The sequence below is a fragment of the Tursiops truncatus genome, chromosome 7, assembly GCF_011762595.2.
Source record: "Tursiops truncatus isolate mTurTru1 chromosome 7, mTurTru1.mat.Y, whole genome shotgun sequence".
Taxonomy (NCBI): Eukaryota; Metazoa; Chordata; class Mammalia; order Artiodactyla; family Delphinidae; genus Tursiops; species Tursiops truncatus.
This window is the reverse complement of record NC_047040.1, coordinates 15,621,866-15,640,780: the sequence shown is the minus strand read 5'-3', so window position 1 is coordinate 15,640,780 and position 18,915 is coordinate 15,621,866. Positions and strand designations below refer to the sequence as shown.

At 45.0% G+C, this 18,915-nt stretch overlaps 1 protein-coding gene across 1 annotated transcript; it reads right to left on the bottom strand.

Moving 5' to 3' along the window:
• Window positions 1-3,113: 3,113 nt before the first annotated feature.
• RNF228 (ring finger protein 228) lies at window positions 3,114-6,296 on the bottom strand. The gene has a single exon (XM_073807205.1). It carries the CDS (start codon window positions 5,865-5,867, stop codon window positions 4,866-4,868), a length of 1,002 nt encoding a protein of 333 aa, XP_073663306.1. The 5' UTR covers window positions 5,868-6,296; the 3' UTR covers window positions 3,114-4,865.
• Window positions 6,297-18,915: the final 12,619 nt, after the last annotated feature.

Sequence of the window (18,915 nt, the reverse complement as noted above, 5' to 3'; positions counted from 1 at the left end):
AATTTTTTTCTAAAGGAAGTGTGCACATTCTTCCTGAGCTCCTAGGAATATTCTTGGAGATTGAACACTCTTACTTCCCTGAATGTATTTTATAATCAAGCATGATGGTGAATTTATCACAGAAGCAAACTTGCCTCTCTTTGGCATGTTTTAGTTTTGTATAAGAGAAAGGAAGCTGCAAGTTTGATCAATGGATAGAAACAATGCTAATGGTATGTATTACAAAGCTTTTCTTAAATGCACAATGAAAAGAGATCTAGCAAAAGATAGATAAAATCTCTCTCGTAATTTCTTCATTCACATAACTTGGAACCAAGCTCCGGCTACGGTCATTTCTAATACTCATTTCATAAATATTTACTGTAGTAAATATTTGATATTCCACAAACTTACTCTATAACATATACGATAAAAACATATTGTTTCAGAGGAAGAAGTATGCTATTTATCTTTAACAGGGATGCAGTTCAATGCCCATGGCATGAAGGTAATCATCTTTGGATCATAACAGAAATTTAAAATACGAATATTAGCTAATGGGAATTAAATGATTAAAGAGGATGAGTTGGATCACAGATTAATGGGGGATTACTCAGCTACTGAGATGATAAATTTAGCAAGTCTATGAAGGATGATTTATTTAAAGTGGCAAAGATTGAAGAATTAGTAAAACAGGGAGTAACACATAATGAGAAATTTAATAGCTCTTGCTCTCAATGTTGTGGGGAAATTTCACTGCATTGTAAGCTTATCCCAACTACGTAGGTGCTGCCAGCTTTGGAGGGGATGGGGCAGACGTGCTTATAAAGAAGGTAGCCAAAAGGATTCATACCTTGAAATCTTAAAATGCAGAAAATGATCGGAAATGGAGGCCAGATGTCTTTTAGTCTCTCCACTGTCTCCTGTCACTGACTACATTGCAGTTCGAGTTTTGCTGTAATAGAACTGCTTTTTCTCATAACTCAAGGTGCTTTTTGGTATATTTTTTCACCTTTCAAAATTCCTTATGAAGTTGGGGGAAAGCAATTGTTTACCTAAGTCCCCCAGGGTCTCAGGAGTTATTGAGGGGAAGTCAAGTCACTTAACATTCAGTCCAGGGTTTCCCATTAAGCCCAGTCAGCAGACTAGTTATCTGCCACTTACCATATGCCAAGAACTGGCTAAGGCTTTGTGGATAGAATGGGTGACCAGACAAGGTTTCTGCCCTTGTTTTTACAGTCTGGTTGCAGGAGATTGAGATAAAGCATATAACAAATAAATAAGACCACTGCAGATAGTAGTGTTAAGAAGAAAATAAAACTTCAGTAGATATTCCCTTGGGGATAGAGTGGTGAGGGCAAACCTCTCTGAGGAGGTGATATTAGACCCTTGCAAACCTGAATGAAAACAAAACTAAAGATCCACATAGGGCTTGTTTCCAAAGCATTTTCACCCATATACCCTCCTACATATACAAATCCTTATGCCTGCCAATCCCAAAAGGAAAGCAGGGCTGATTCCTTTTGTTCCCATTTTGCAGATGAGAAGCCTGAGGCTCAAAGAGGTTAAATAACTTGCCAAGGTCCTTCCAAGAAAGGAGAGAGCCATTATTCAGACTCATATCTCCTGGGTGAGATTACTGGTCTTTAGAACCCAAACCAAGGTTCTTTATGGATGTGGACACTGTTCACCAAAACATATTACATTTAGAGGCCAAGTATTTAATCTATCAATCACCAACAAGATGAGTTTCTTTCACTGGAAATTTAGATTCTATAGAAGCCTCAAGATAATTCTAACCAGCAGTCTCAGAACCTAAGCAGAACCTGGGCCATGGAAACCATGAGTTCTTGAGCAGGTATTCAGGCCAGACAAGGTTGGGCTTTTTGCAGTGATTTTACTAGTAGTTCATACTCAAGAGCTGGAGATGTGCCCAGGGTTGAGTCAAGCTCTTCCCAGGAGATGAGAATTTCCATGAGAAGAGAGAAAAGTACTCCACTGTCACAGGAGCCCTTCAGACAATTCACTGGTCATTTAAACAATGTCTGCTAAATTCATGCTCTAAGATGCTGGTATACCAGGACTTTCCATGTGATGCAGGAATGGTGAAATCACATCTGCAAAATGGGGGAACAGCTGAATGCCAGAAAACCACTAGAAATTGGAAAAATGTTTTCCATCGCCTCATCCTGCCACTCAATTCCTGATAAAGAAGTCAGAAATTAGCAATAAAACAAAGTTAGCCAAGAAAAAAATAATCTCTCTATGGTCAGGTACTGAGCTATTAATTATATATATTTGATTTTAAACTATTCAAATTTCTCATTACAAGAGATTTACATCTGCAACCTATGAAAGAAGCAAAATGTGGCTTGTGTCGTGACTCAGGCAATTCAAAGATCTCTTTCTCATTTATGAGGAATAATTCAGTTTATGTCATTGTTGTACCTTCCTCTGTGGAACATAAATAAACTCTATAAGAAGCTGGTCCCCAGGTAACTTTAGACAAACTTCTAGGTTGCCAATTTAAGGGAATGAAATAGCAAACACATGTGTGTGCCCACAGGTACACATGGTTACATCCACAAAGCCAAGTTCTGTTACTAGCATGTACATTCTAGTAACTACACATATATATGTGTAACTGCACTTGTACAACTAAACAGTTGTGAATACTAGCAGAATCTCGGCACTGGAGGTAAACAAAGGATACAAGGTTAAAATGAATACAGAAATAAAAATAACACAAGTTATTTGTTGGAGGTAAAAGTAAATTAAAACCAATCTCTGAAGTGTGAGTCTTAGTATTAGGAAACTGAAAACATTTTGCAGAAACTGAGAACGAAATCTGACAACAGAGTTTAGTTTTAGGGGAACGTTATAGTAGTGGATTGGGTAAGTCTTTAAAATACAACAGATCTCACCTGGCCTTCAGGAGTTCCGTTAAACCCTAGAAGTAATTCCATGAAATGCCTTTGCAGTGTACTCCCACATGTGAGTTATTGCTCTCTCAGCCCTATTCAAAATGTGAAATTTTTGATAGAATTTGGATGAGGTTGTGTATTTCAGGAAAAGAAGCACCACCAAAATAACTCAGAGCAATTTCCCCATGAAATAAGTTTCATGAAAACAGATTTTTTCTATAAATGCTTCTTGTTTTTATTGACAGTGCAGACACACAACATACTATATTGCAATTCCTAAATTGCAGCCACACCACTTATCAGCGGCCCATAAATTACTTCACTCTATGATAGATACAAGTGCTCCATTCAAGTTCGGTTAATAGTGTCAAGATATCATGCAGACAGCTTGCATAAATACATGAGGAATAACAGCATACCCTCAGTAGCTTCTGTGATTTTTAGGCATGAAAACTTTGTCTTATTCCAAATTTCAGAAGATGGAATAAAGAATGTTTTCATATAAAATACATTTGGAACAATTCAGGGTTTTTTTCTTTCTAAAACATCTAATCCACCTGCAACATACACTCTCAATTCGTCTTTTTAGTTACAAAATCGGATAGGTACGTGTTCTTTTTCATCTAATGTGATCAGATGTGAACATTTCAGTGATTTCTAATAATATCAAACAGCTGAATTCAAAATAATATTTTTCTGATAAGTATAATATATATTTGTAATCAAAGGATGAAAGACCTGTCAGTTGATTTGTCAGTTTCGTTTTTTGAGCAGTATTTTCTATTTGATCAGATAATTGAAAGTCAGTTGTTTTACAGTATAAAATCTTGAATCAATTACCAACACGCCTTTACTGCCGCCCCTACTTTTGAAATGTATTTGGACTAGAGGTACGGGAGAAATATTACTGCTTATCAAACAACTTTTCCATAAATCTTAATGCACAAAATTTCCAGATTTATATATTCTAAAATAAATTATTTTAAAAATGAAATTAAGAAAAAAGGCAGGGGAAGCCTACAGTTTCTATTCCGCGTGAATAGCTTTCAATATCTTCCAGGTGGGGGCAACAGTAAGTCAGCTTTGAGAAGCGAAGAGAGAACGGGCTCGTTAAGCTCCCTGAGCCCAGTTACAGAAGATGAAATGACTTCCTGGTAGCAACACCGTGAATAAAACAATCACAAGTTTCCAGGAGATGTAACTTCTGGACTCTGTCGGGCCGCTAGCAGACGGATCCACCGCCCTGTGCGCGCCACCCTTGCTGTGCTCCGAAGACTCCAGCGGCAGATGTGAGCGCGCACGCGCGCTGAGCACCTGCCCAATCGCTCACTTATGCGGACTGTTGGTCGGTGCAGCCTCCCAACTCAGGCCAGCGCCGTGCCCCCGGGGGTTGAACGTCACTCTCAGCGCTCCGGCTCACTCACTCGCCATGGCCTCCAGGAAGCAGGGAAACCGTTCACGTTTACATCTCATTCATGCTTCCTCTGGACAATTTAGGTCCATTCACAACTGCTGCAGACGTGAGCTAGCACCTATACCCTTAAAGAAACTCTCAAGTCACAGCATCCAGAAAACCATCTTCCAGGCGGGGCAGCGGGCATCCCACTGCTCCTTCCTCGTCTTCTTGCAAATCCTCGGACCCCAGGGAGGGATGGCTGTGCACTCTGGCGAGGATGAGGGTGGTGCATGAAGCGGAAGTTGACCTTGCACAGTCCAGGGAGATGGGACTGCCACCAGCATCCCCGCCTCCTCGGTTTCCTTCTCTGGCCCAGCGCGGAAGCGTGGACTTGAAAGGCCAGAGACGCGGAAAACCGAAGCTCTGCCGTGACCGGGCGGTGAGGGAGTGAGCGGCCGGGGGCCGCCCTCCGCAGAGGGCGGAGAAGCTCAAGAGCACCGGGCCAGAGGCCCCCTCCTCTCGGACCGCGGTGGAGGTATGGGAGGGAGGCCAGGCGTGTGGCCCCACTACGTGTCGCTTCTCCGCGCGCCGCCCGCCTCCGCCGCCGCCCGCGCCCTCGGGCCGCCGCCGCCGCCGCCCCCAGCCGAGCCCGTGGCCGCGCCCTCGGGCCGGTACTTGAGCCAGCAGATAACCCAAGTGACGACGACCGAGAAGAGCGCCAGGATGCTGGCCACCGACAGGCAGATGGGCCCCACGGGCGAAGGCAAGGGCAAACCGGCTGCCGGGGCCGCATCAGGGGACGTCCCGCCCCCCGGGGGGGGCCCGCCGCCGCCGTAGTGGTTGACGAAGATGAGGCCGGTGAAGAGCAGCACCACCATGGAGAGGAAGGAGAAGACGACGCACACGCAGCCCGCGGTGAGCGCGGCGCGCTTGCAGTTCTGGCAGCTCTCGTAGGAGCCCGGGGCGCGCAGGCCGGCGCTGGAGCTTGGTCCTCGGGCCGCGTCCCCGGCGGCCGGCGGCCGCGGCGGGGCCGGGGCGGGCGACGGGGCCGCGGCGGGCGCTGGGTGGCGTGCGGGCAGCGGCAGGAGGCGGTCCTGGGGCAGCGGGTCGTGCGCGGCGCGTAGGGCCAGCGGGAAGGCCTCGGCGAGCTTGGTGTTATTGGGAAGGCCGTACACGCGGTTGTCGGGCAGCGGCGTGCGGTGGCGGCACACGGGGCAAGCGATGGCGCTGGGCGGCCCGTGCCAGGGCGGCGGGCGCAGCGGGCGCTCGGGCGCGGCGGCGGCGGCGGCGGCGCGGAGCTGCAGCCGGCTCAGGCACTCCTGGCAGAAGGTGTGCAGGCACGCCAGCAGCTTGGGCGCGCGCCGGTCTGCGTCGAAGTAGTTGTAGCAGATTTTGCACTCGTAGTCCTCAAGCGGAGGGAGGCCGGGGACCGTCACCGATGCGCTCCTGGCTCCCACGTCCCGGCCGTCCCGGGCTCCCGCCGCGGCGTCCCGGGCCACTGTCGAGCTCCGGGGGCTGCTGGTTGGGCTCCGCTCGCCGCCGCCGCTGTGGCTCGCCGGCGCTGCCATGGCATGACCCGCCCCTCATCGGGGGTAAGGAGAGGCGCCTTCCTCCCCCTGCGCCGCCGTCTCGGCTCCTGGCACGGAGGAGGCGCTTCTGCCTCCCCCCTCTGGCCGCTGTTGCCTGGCGGGGGAGGCACCGCTGGCTGGGCCGGGCGGGGGCGCAGCGGCGACCGCCTTCCCCCCACTCCCCTAAGGAGGCGCGGGCGTCGTGGTCCCTCCCAGTCCCCGGGAGCCTCTCTGCCGTCCCCCTTGGGCCTCTCAACGCGACTTCCCAGGCCGCTTTGGATGTCGGTTTTTGTTGGACTTGGAATTGGGAGTTGAAGGAGGGTGGGGTGTGCGATGCGGGAACGGAATTTGGGGTGCGGCTGCTTTAAGGAGTCGGTGCCCGTGCAACACCCCATCCCATACACACGTTCAGGGTCGTGGTAGGAAACCTGGTCCTGCTTTTTCCTTCTCCTTCTCCCTCCCCCCCCCCCCCCCCCCCCCCCCCCCCCCCCCGCCCCGTATCCTTGTTATTCCGTGTTTATCCTCCTTGGTCTGGGGCTGAGTCCCTGGCAAAGCCTTCTTTCCCCCCACCCGCAGGAGCTCACCGGTGATGTAATGCGGGACCCGCGCAGGGAGGGGAAGCAGCAGCCTCAGCGGTGGCGGCAGCGGCGGTTCTTGTCCTTTGTGAAAATCGTGATGTCATTTCTCCGGCCAAGGGCTAAAGCCAGTCACCACCAAACCATTTACACTTTACGATTTTATTAGCAAAGCCCAGGCAGCCCTGCCTCGTTCTTCTCGGGGTGGAAGCCGACGGATGGCATTTTCCTTTCACCATCTAGAGGAAATTTTCGAGCTGAACAGTGTGTTTGCCCCCACCTCCCGAAATATTGCTTCCTGAGCCTTAAGGAGGCATGAAAACGCAAACTCATAGCCAGATCTTGCTGATTTCCCGACGCTGACTGTACGGGATGGTGGTAGCTCTCAGTACTTCGTGGGTGCGCATGCGGTTCCAGAGCCAGAGAGGGGAAATGTTATTGTCAAAGCGGTTCACAGAATTTCAGTCCAGCTTACATCTCGTCCCTGGCATCACTCACCCCCTTGGTCCACTTAAACTTTTAATACACAAATGTAGAGAGCTGGAAGCTCCATGAGGAACATGAGACAGATCTTCTTGATTTTATTAAAACCAAGAGAAGCCGTGTGAGCAGCTTAGCAAGAAGTAGCACTTCTTGAAGGAACACTAGTAGGGTGCAGGAGTGGTGTGTTTGGGGACTATCTGAGAGGTGATGTTTAGATATTCCTAGTAAGAAAGTTCTGTTCCCCTGTTTCTCCAGGTTGGTCCTCACCCTAGGAAGAGATGAGCCTCCCCAGCCCCAAAAAGGAAGAGAAAGAGGATGGCTTTCTGGGTCCCCATGAGATGGGAATGTTCCCACTTTCTATCTGGATTCTCTGCAGAAGACAGCAAGATAACCCAGGGGATATTGGTGGAAAGGGTGAGTGAATGGGAATCAAGCTGAAGGAAGAGAAAGAAGGAAAGAAAGATACCAGTAAACCACCAATGTACAGACCAGAGGAGGAATTGTCATAAATAACTATTAGGTTTCTATAACATTTGAAAATACATGTACTTTTTACTGTATGTGAACAGTGAATGTGATTGATGTCTTAAGTTTGAGAGACCTTAGGTGAAGCTCATTAAAAACCACGAGCTTTCCATTTCCTTGTTTCACATTTTATAAATGTGGTTTAGGGTAGTATATCATTTTGTGCGGAGACTGTGATGAGCAGAGGGCAGGGTGATGGGACATCAGAAGAAGGCCCTAGTCTGGCCTTGGAGTATTACAAAGTTTCACAAACCAAACTAACCTGGAGGGAGTTAAGTTCCTTTCCTTCTCTTCCTGTCCTCCCTTCTCTTTCCCTCCTTTAGCTGTTTGATTGTGAAGAGCCTGGAACTGCATTTTAGGCAAAATTTGAAACTGGTTCTTCTACTTTAAGTCCTGAGTAACTCTGTGCTGAGAAGAGAGATACTGCTGATATAGGAAAAAATTTTAAGCAGGGCATGGAGAGGAGAGAAGTTCAGAGACAGGAAGGGCTGGTGTGCATTTATGTCCCACCCACCCAGTTCCTAGGACATGTGCAACCTCTATGCCAAAGAGGACTGAAAGTGTTCTGAAGGTCTGAAGGTCTGCGTACTTGCATGTGGTGTGCGTTTGGGCAAAACATTTAAGATTTTGAAATTTCACTCTAGCATGCATTCTCACCGTTGAATGGAGGAATTGAGAGATGGAACACCGGGCCACACCAGGGTTTCTCAGAACCTCAGCCCTGTTGGCCTTTTGAGCTGGAGAATTCTTTGCTGGAGGTGCTGTCATGTGCATTGTCAGGTGTTCTGCGGCATCCCTTGCCTCCACGAACTTGACGTTAGTAGCAGCCCTCCCTAGCGGTGACAGCCAAAAATGTCCCCTCGGGGCACAATCACCCCTGGTTGAGGATCTAGACCAAAGTCACTGGTTTAGGCTAACGTGAAACCAACAGCAGAAACATCTCCCAACTCTTAACAGCACAAAGTGAGCGTTACCAGTCGAAGTAATTATTTAGTAGTTACGGGCATTTCTTCCATGGCTCACGGTCACTTAGATACCATGGACCCTTTGAGAGGTCCAGATTTGGTTTCTGTTGATAATACAATACATTCTGTTGATGGGGTCTTAAACAATTACCAGAATTTGGTTAACAATGCTGGAATTTACTCTGTGTCTGGCTAGTACGTTAGCCAGCATCATTTTATATCCTAGGACCAGTCCCTCACTTTTAGGACTCACAAGGTGTCATGTGGAGTTTCCATCAGGGGAAGGAGGGGCCGTTCGTGAAGAGTGTGAGTTTGCGTGACGCAGGCCACAGGCATCGACCTTAACAGACTGTAAGGCCTGGTGCTCATAGTATTGTCCTTAACCGTGTGTAGTGAAGTTTGGTCATTCAAGTAGGAATTAGGTTTCTACTGTGGTGAAGGGTGTGTTGAAAGAGATCTTAAGTCAGTAACAAGGAACTCAATATTTACGTTAGGATTTGAATTGACTTTGCAAGAATCCTGCTCATGCCTTGAATATGTTAGACACTCAATATTTGCTGAATCGTTTTCTTTTTGAGGACCTGAGTAAATGGCAGACAGCAGAGGTTTCAGGTAATCTCTTGTATACATTCCCTCCATCTACCATCTAAATAAAATGAATGTTTAAGTTTGGGGGACAGCTGTTTCACAAAGGACTTAGTGGGGAACAGATGTTCACAGAGAGGGGGGATTGACTGCTCTGAGTCTGAGTTCGAGATCTGCTCCTTACCCTCTCTGTAGCGTTGGATTGCTAGTTAGCTTCTCTGTACCTCAGTTTCCCAAACTGTAAAATGGGGATAAGAATAGTTACCTCGTAAGTCTGTTGTGAAGAGTGAACATGCCGTACATATAACACACACAGAAGAGTCCCCAGCCCCTGTTAACACTCATTACTGTTTATGTTAGGATTTTCTATTTCTGATCTCAATAATCCTCTCTAACGCCCTGTGAGAGAGGCCCAGAGGGTTCTTGTAACCAGCCCAAGGTGACACAGCTGATAGTGACAGAGTGGTCAAACTCTTCCATTATTTCAAAGATAGAGATACAGGTAGCATCTCCCCAGAAAGGCCGGGAGGAGGCCTGACCTATGAACCTCACCACACATTATTGATCTGTAATAAAGCTCTGTATAAAACATGAGGATAAAGTGAAATCTCATTGGTAATGTTGAAAGAATAGTTGTATAGACAGATAATGCCACTCAGAAGCAGGTAGTAAATGAGCTGACATTTTCAAATAGAAACTGGGTTGATTCAATCTGACATTTATTCAGGTCCTATTCTGGAAGGCATTATTGCTGTGTGATAAGGTAACCTGGCCTCCAGAAACCAAGAATTTAGTAGAGGATATTAATCATGTGTGCAAAACTGGGAGGCAGAAGGAAGCAAGTCTGTAGTCCAGGGATAAGGCTCTGGTGGGAATAAAGAAGAGAGAGAAGTTATTTCTGCCATGGAATGTGGGAAGTTTGCACAGATTCACAGACAGTGTATTGGGGATTTAGGAAGATGATGAGAAAAAGACATTCAAGGCAGCAGCAGGGAAAGCAGGTGTGTGGAGGACGTGGTAAGTAGCCTGCTTCAGCAGTGACTTGCCGTCCAGGAAAGCTCAGAACCATGGTAGCAGGGCTGGGCTTAATTCTGTAGACAACTGGACGCTCCACGTCAGGGCCGTGGCAGGAGGGCCTGTGGGAGTGCTGGGTTGGCTGGGATTGGAATTGTCTTCATCAAGAGAAAGCATGGCAATTAAGAGGTTACTTTAGGAGCTGGATCTCACTACTATATACTGAAAAGATAAAACTTTTTAAAGAATTAATGCAATAGAACTACCATATGACCCAGGAATTCCACTCCTGGGTATATATCCAAAAAAACAAAAACACTATTTCAAAAAGGTACTTGTACCCCAATGTTCATAGCAGCATTATTCATAATTGTCAAGCTATGGGAGCAACCTAAGTTCATCAACAGGTGAATGGAGAAAGGAGCTGTGAGATATATATATATATATGATGGAATACTACTCAGCCATAAAAAAGGATGAAATTTTGCCATTTGCAACAACATGGATGGACTTCGAGGGTACTATTCTAAGTGAAATAAGTCAGAAAAAGACAAATACTGTATGATATCACTTATACTATGTGGAGTCTAAAAAATACAACAAACAGGGCTTCTCCGGTGGCGCAGTGGTTAAGAGTCCGCCTGCCGATGCAGGGACATGGGTTCATGCCCCGGTCCGGGAAGATCCCACATGCCGTGGAGCGGCTGGGCCTGTGAGCCATGGCCGTTGAGCTGCACGTCCGGAGCCTGTGCTCCGCAAACGAGAGAGGCCACAACACTGAGAGGCCCGCATACCACACACACACACACAAAATACAAGAAACAAATGAGTATAACAAAAAAGAAACAGACTCACAGTTATAGAAAACAAACTAGTGGTTAACAATGGGGCAAGGTAGGGGTAGGGAATTAAGAGGTATAAACCATTATGTATAAAATAAGCTATAAGAATATATTGTATAATATGGGGAATATAGCCACTATTTTACAATAAAACTGTAAATATTATAAAAGATGTGTAAACTTTAAAAATTGTGAATCACTATTGAACATCTGTAACTTATAATACTGTACATCAAATATACTTCAGTAAAATAAATAAAGAGCAAATGAAAAAAGAGTTAATGTGTGCTGTTTATGGCAATAAGTTCTGGCTCATCATGTAGAGGCAGTGCGGTCTAATGGTTAGCAAGTACTCTGCTGCCACGCTGCCTGTGACACTAGCTGTGCAATACCTGGACAAGTTGCTTAACTTTTCTGGTGCCTCAGTTTTCTCCTCTGTGAAATGGGAGAGTAGTATCTACTTCATAGGGTTGTTGTGGAGTTAAAATGAGTTGATAGATGTTAAGCTTCAAACAGTTCTTAGTGCATGGTAAGTACCATAAAAATGTTAAAAAAGAAGCTACCCAAACAGGCCTAAATTGCAGTGACTCAAAAGATGCTTATTCTACGGAGGTTATTATTTCTTTACTGGTAAATAAAAATAATTCAGAACACAACCTATCCTGACCAGATGATCAAAGTTAACATCAACAGTGATAACTCCATAACTCCAGTTGATCACACATACCCTTGATATGATGTGTTGAGAATGACACCTTCTGTGATATTCCTCTCAAAAACCCATAGCCATCTAACCATGGGATAAAACACAAGGCAAATCCCAATAGAAGGACATTCTACAAAATAGCTAACAAGTACGCCTCAAAACTGTCAACATCATCAAAGAGGGAAAGTCTGAGAAACTGTCACAGCCTAAATAGATAGGATGACTAAATGTGTTATGACATCCTGGAGGGGAGACTGGAACCAAAAAGAGACATTAGGTAAAGACTGAGGAAATCTGAATAAGGCATGGACTTGAGTGAATAATCATGTATCCATGTTGGTTCATAAGCTACGATAAATGAGGCATATTAATGAAATATGTTATTAATAGGCAGAACAGGGTGGAGGAGATGGGAATTCTCTGTGCTATCTTTGCAATTTTTCTGTAAATCTAAAACTCTTCTAGAATTAAAGTTTTTTGTTTTTTTTTTAACATGGTCAGTTTATGGGGATTTGCAATCATAAGCCACTAAAATTCCCTGGATTAAGACGTATCTGGTCTGGGCTTCCCTGGTGGCTCAGTGGTTAAGAATCCCCCTGCCAGTGCAGGGGACACGGGTTCGAGCCCTGGTCCGGGAAGATCCCACATGCCGCGGAGCAACTAAGCCGGTGCACCACAACTACTGAGTCTGTGCTCTAGAGCCCGTGAGCCACAGCTACTGAAGCCTGCGCACCTAGAGCCCATGCTCTGCAACAAGAGAAGCCACCGCAATGAGAAGCCTGCGCACCGCAACGAAGAGCAGCCCCGCCTCGAGGCAACTAGAGAAAGCCTGCACGCAGCACCGAAGACCCAGTGCAGCCAAACATAAATAAATAAATAAATAAAATTTAAAAAAAAGACATGTCTGCTCACTATACATTTGTATCACTTCAAGTAAAATCACTTCAAGTAAAATCCATTAAGCAAAGCTGAAAAAACCTTCCAAAGACATCTCATTTAGTAGTTATTGCATTAGGATATTGCATTAATACTTATTACAATGTGCAGATCATGGTGATTTTTAAATGTGTACAGAAACAGTGCAACTACTTTAAAGAAAATTCAGAAAAGAGAATTTTTAAATCTCCTATAACCCAACACTTGGGCATAGCTATTACCATCACTGAATTTATTCTTATTAGCAAATGTTTTTACATAGTTGTAATAATAATGCATGTACTTGCTTCACTTTAATTTGATTTATTCATTCAAATTACTATTTATGGTGTCTGCTCTGTGCCAGACTGTTTTTGAGGTTGGTGATCTTAAACAGACAATGACAAAACAAAATGCTTGTCCTCATGAAGCTTATATTCAAGTGTATGTGTATGTGAGTGATATAAAAAAATTAATGAATATATAATATGATAATAAGTCTAAAGTCCTACGAAGAAAAATATAGTAGGATAGGAAGACAGGGAGTATTGGGGTGTGAACGGATGGTTTGCTTTTTTAAATAAGGTGGCCAGGAAGGCCCGTCTAATAAAGTAACATGTGAGCAAAGACCTTAAGGAAGTGAGGGACAGAGCCATGTGGCTCTTCAAGGGAAGAATGCCCTAAGCAAAGTGAACAACCTGTGCAAAGGTCCTGAGGTGGGAGCATAGTTGATGTGTTCCAGGAACAGCAAGGAAGCCAATGGCAGAAGCAGAGTGAGCTAGGGGAAACGACAGGAGATGGGGCCACAGAGGGAGTCAGGGCAGGGAGGATCATATAGGGACTTGAAGATCATTTTAATGGTTTTTAAAATTTTTAATTAGAGTAAAATGAGAAGCCATTGAAGGGTTTAGAGCAGAGAGGTACATAATCGATTTAGGTCTGAAAAGAATCACTGTTAGTGCTGTGTGAAGAATAGCTTAGAGGGGACAAGTTTAGAAGCAGGAAACCTGGGTAGGTGGCTCCAGTTAACAAACCACAGAGAGAAAGGTGCTTGGATTGGGTGAGACCGGTTGGATTTTGTGTTTTCTTCCCTTGCATATCCCTTCACTGGATGTGAAGTTGAGGCTGACAGGATTTGCTGGTGTGGGGAGAGAGGGTGAGGAAGCATGTTCCAAGGCTTTTGTCCTGAATCCAAAAACCCCAAGCTTATATTTTTTACTCAATAACAATCATTAATTTAACAAATATATAATAAGCATTTTCCCATAATTATAATAATTTTTGGTAACCATGACACCTTTCATTTTCTTGCTCAAATATCACATCAGGGATGCTTCTTCTGACCATCTGATTTAAAAAATTTCAGTCTCCTCCCCACCTGATGTCCCACTTATGCTTAATTGGTGGGGTCCAGTGCAAATTGAAAATGTGGGAAACTTGTTTAAAACTTATTAAGAATTTTAAGAAGGTTGCCAGCAGAGCATTAAAACAAGAGGGAGGCCCTGATAAGAACAGGGCCCTGTCGCAAGCCCATGAAGCCAGCCCTGCATATACATGCCATGTACTAAATTCATCGATTTAGTTACTGTGTATCCCTCCTCATATTCATGTAAGCCTGTGGAGGTAGGGAGTTTTGTGTTTTCTTCCCTTGCATATCTCCAACACCTAGAATAGTACCCAGCCTATAGTAGACACTCAATAAATATTTTTGGACAAAGAAATGATTTTTAACGGCTGATTAACTTTTTATCCAACGACTCTACCATAATTTCCTTAAGCATTCCTCCATCAATGGATGTTTGGGTAAAATATTTGGCTACTACAAATCACGTGGCAATTAAAATTTTCATCATATAGGGCATCCCTGGTGGCGCAGTGGTTGAGAATCCGCCTGCCGATGCAGGGGACACGGGTTCGTGCCCCGATCCGGGAAGATCCCACATGCCGCGGAGCGGCTAGGCCCGGGAGCCATGGCCGCTGAGCCTGCGCGTCCGGAGCCTGTGCTCCGCAACGGGAGAGGCCACGGCAGTGAGAGGCCCGTGTACCGCAAAAAAAAAAAAAAAAATGTCATCATATAGCCTTTTCTATATTTTGGATTAATTCCACAAAGCCAGTTCTCAGAATTTTTGTAGGCCATTGTCCTCAAAAAATATAATTTACAAAATACTATTAGCTTATGACTTCACATCATATTAAGCATTACTTAGCCTTTGACAATTTGCGTTTTTTATTTAAGAACACATTTTATCACCCAGGAGAGTGCCTTTGGTCTATTAACTTTCATGTTTATGAATGAATAAATTTTTTAAAAAAGAATTTTTTTCTCCTCAAGAATGTCATTGTAAGTATTGAAACCATTCCTCTACCTATTGCTTGTTTTAATTTTGTTTCAGTGAGATATCAGTTAAAAAAAGAATAATTAGGTCAATTTTATACTTCATATAATAAATTCATTGCATTTCCTCAAAGGTTTTCTTGTTTCACTGGACTTTTGATGTTTCAATACTTTGTGACGACTTTGTGTTTTGCTGCTTAAACTGTAGTTTATGCAAGAAAATACATGTCTGTTGCTCCTCCCAGGGACTATTAGAAGTTGCATTTTAAAATTTTCAGCTCTTTGTACGTGTAATTATTAGAGGTACCACCAGAAGAGAAAAGCCGGAGGCTCCAGTTGTTCATAATCCTGTGTATTTGTCATTACTTATGCGGACCTGTGAAGTGTTTAATGCCCCAGAGCTTATACCAGCTGGAAGATTGATTGGTACTACGGTTGGATTTTGTGTCAGCTGACAGTCACTAAGGCCGATCAAGTGTCTACATACCAGAGCTAAACAGAATCAAGTCTAAACAAGATGGGAGACAGGTGAGAAACTCACAAACTCTTGTGTCAACAATTTTTATATAATAAATTTGAAAATGGCTTTTATGCTCTTAGATTTGCAGATCTTGCAGCAGTATTTTGCAATGCCTTTGTTTTTCTACTCCCATTTTATGATGAAGGTGCTAATACAGAACACAAAGGTCCAACTTGCTTACCCAGGACCATCTGGCAAATTTAGCTATTATCAAAAGCTGTGTTCCTTCTGAAGCTTCTAGGGGGAAATGTGTTTCCTTGCCTTTTCCAGCTTCTAGATGCTGCCTGCATTCCTTGGCTCGTGGCCACATCACTCTGAGATCACATCCCCTTCACTCTGACTCTGACCCTCCTGTCTCCCTTGTAAGGACACTAATCTCGGGATGAGGATGTGAACATCTTTAGGGGCCATTATTCTCTTGACCACAGCAGCTCTGAAGCCCCAGAAAGGCTGCTCACAGTTGGTGACTGGCCCTTAGATTGCAGCTGTCCCAGGCCCCACTTAGCTGCCAAGACGGCTGAGAAGCTCAGTATCTCCCGGTCCTTTATGGTCCTCCAGTGGGCTGCAGTACACCAGTTCGGAAACTTTACCATAAAATGTAAAATAGGGGCTTCCCTGGTGGCGCAATGGTTGAGAGTCCGCCTGCCGATGCAGGGGACACGGGTTTGTGCCCTGGTCCGGGAGAATCCCACATGCCGCGGAGCGGCTGGGTCCGTGAGCCATGGCCACTGAGCCTGCGCGTCCGGAGCCTGTGTTCCACAACGGGAGAGGCCACAACAGTGAGAGGCCCGCGTAACGCAAAAAAAAAAAAAAAAAAAAATTAAAATAATGTAAAAGAAGATTTCTTGTCACAGGGACTGCCAGCACCTGTATTTATTTTCCTGACAATTTTCTCCTGCAGCAGCCCTCCACCACTGACTAATGGGGGTCGGTGTGTCCCAGCTCCCTCCCCGCTCTGGTGAGTTAATTCTGAGGCACGTGTTCTCTCTTTGCTCTCAGTGATGGCCGGATTGGCAGTGCACCCCTTAGTGGGTGTGTTTCCTTCCCTGCTTCCTGTTCCTACTCCCTTACTGGTGTTTCCTTGGGATCACCTCTTACCTCAGGGTCTGCTTCTGAGGGGACCCAAGTTAAGATGTGGGGATAAGCTCTGAAAGGGAGGGAGAGCAGAAAAAGAATGTTCAGACACATTTGCAAAAGCTTTTCTTGTTGAACCCCTCTTGAAGTGCAAACTGGAGGGGGAGGTAATAGGAACTCATAGATATACTTCAGGGGATTCCAGGGCATGAAGGTTTGTGTCTCATGTTCAGAATGTATCCTGGGGAGATTCCAAACCCTAAAGGCCCAGAGAAGGGAGTAACAACGGTGGTAGGGCAGATCGGTGCAGAGAGACTCACACAGCTCATCGCACCACCCAGTTCCGTGTTGCGCCAGAGAGCTCCAGGAGAGCACGTGAAACTTGCAAAGCCCTGAGGGGAGAGCGGAAGTGTCCGAGAGAGTTCAGAGGCAGATCCTGGTTGGGAGGGGGAGGGGGCAGGTGGACCTGAGAGCGGAAGTCCCAGCATCACGGCATTAAGTGCAGCAGGGAGCAAGGAAGGATGACAGTCATCTGAGCAGGGGCCACGAAGGACCCACTTGCTCCTCCCCACCTCCTGCCTCTGCCTTCCTTGAACCCGGATTCCATTCAGGGTGAAAGGAAGCGGAAGAGGAAGAGAACCACGGTCCCGACGTGACTGAGCGGTTACCCCCATAAAAGGTGATTTTTAAAGTGCAAGAGAGGTGACTGAGTTGTTGGCAAAATTAAGTTTGTTCTTTTGCTGTTAATCAAGAAAAATGGGGAGGAGGATGCTTATAAATTGGTAGCATAAAATATTGCACCTACCATTAGAGAAGGTATTTCATTTCCCATTATTTGTTTTAACTGGTCCACCATTCATTCACATGAAGCCATGAATATAGCTCTAGGCAACAATAGGTTAATTGGATAATGTGGAGTAACATACACCTGTTAAACCAAAACCAATGTATTTTCCAGTCTTCACACGTGTGTGTGCAGGCGTGCTCATGTGAGTGCGTGCAAACGTTCCCCTGAGCCTCTGTGCTTTCATGGCTCTAAGGAAGTGGGAGGGTGAGTACCACCCTGGAAAAGAGATGGACTCATGAGGAGTGCAGGTAAAACTAGCCCTACCTGGGAAGGGTCTGAAGGGAGAAGGGGTACGGAAGAGTAGGGTATCACACAGGTGTGTTGTGTCCTGGCTTCCTCCGTTCCTTCACCGACCAATGAACTTGTGCAGGTGAGGTGGCGCTCCAGAACTTATTAGGCAATATGAAGGAATTATTGTTGATTTTATTTGCTATACTAATAGCAGTGGGGTTAGGGAAAATGTTCTTATCTGCTATAAATGTATCCTGAATTATTATAGGAAAAGAGCATGATATATTGAATTTGCTTTAATATACTCAAGCAAACAAAGATAAATAAATACATTCGAAAGTGGGGGAGAGAAGAAATAAGTTTGTCACATATATGAAAATTGTTGAAGCTCAGTGATAGGAACTCAGCTGTTTGTTATGCTGCTTTCCTTTGTGATCTTTGAAAACGTTCATTTCAGTTGTTAATCTAGAGACAGACTCCATATTGGCATCATTCTTATAAAAATAGCACGAATACTGCTTATATTTTTGAAGGTCTCATTAAGCACTTTAGTTTTGAGGGATTGGATAAAATGATCTTGAATGCAGCTCTTTTATTCATTATTTTTTCTTTACTCTTTTCTTCTTCTCAGACTTCTTTTAAAAATCAAGGAACAGCTAAGTGGGGGGGGGGGGCAGGAGCCCAGGGGGTTCCTTCGGAAACAGGGAGGAAAAGGCTTTCAGTTTGAGTCCTAGGAGTCCTTCTCTCCTGTCTTTCTTTCCAGGCGCTGCTCAGAAGTCAGAGCCCAGAGCCCTATCCTTCTCATTCCAGACATCTGTGAGTCATTGCCTCAAAACCCAGAATGAGTGGATCAAGGGAGATGAAGAGCAGAGGTAGGAGATTATCAATTAATGCTCTATGAGCAAAATGGGAAAACAGGAGCGTCCTTTGCAGTGGATTTAAAGATCTGCTTCTCCTCCATACATGGTCTGTGAAGCTTTTTGTGACTCAGATCTTTTCAAAGAGATGCAGGTCTTGGAGATGGGGCCTCTCGTCACCTGGGGAAGTCGATGAGGCTAAAATTGCCCCCAGTGGAAGCCATTCAAGAGATTGTGCCTTCCAAGCAACCTGCTGCAGGCTCACTTCTAAAACAACTTCTTCCCCCTCCTATCATTTGGCGACCTTTGTATGACAAAGGCAAGGTAAACTGGACTCCTTTTCTCCAAAATGTCTTTGCAGCCTGGGACCCTTTTAATCAAGTCTGTACGGTTGATAGAGTAAAAAAATTTTCTCCTCTGACAAGTCTGCCCTTTGATTAGATGTTATAAAAAATACCTAGGTAGAAAATGTGTTAAATAAAAGCTCTTTCATTTTGAGCTATGAATCTTCTCTTTGAAGAACAAAAGTAAGGTACAGTATTTTTAATAAAAAGAAAAGCAGCTTCTTGGATAC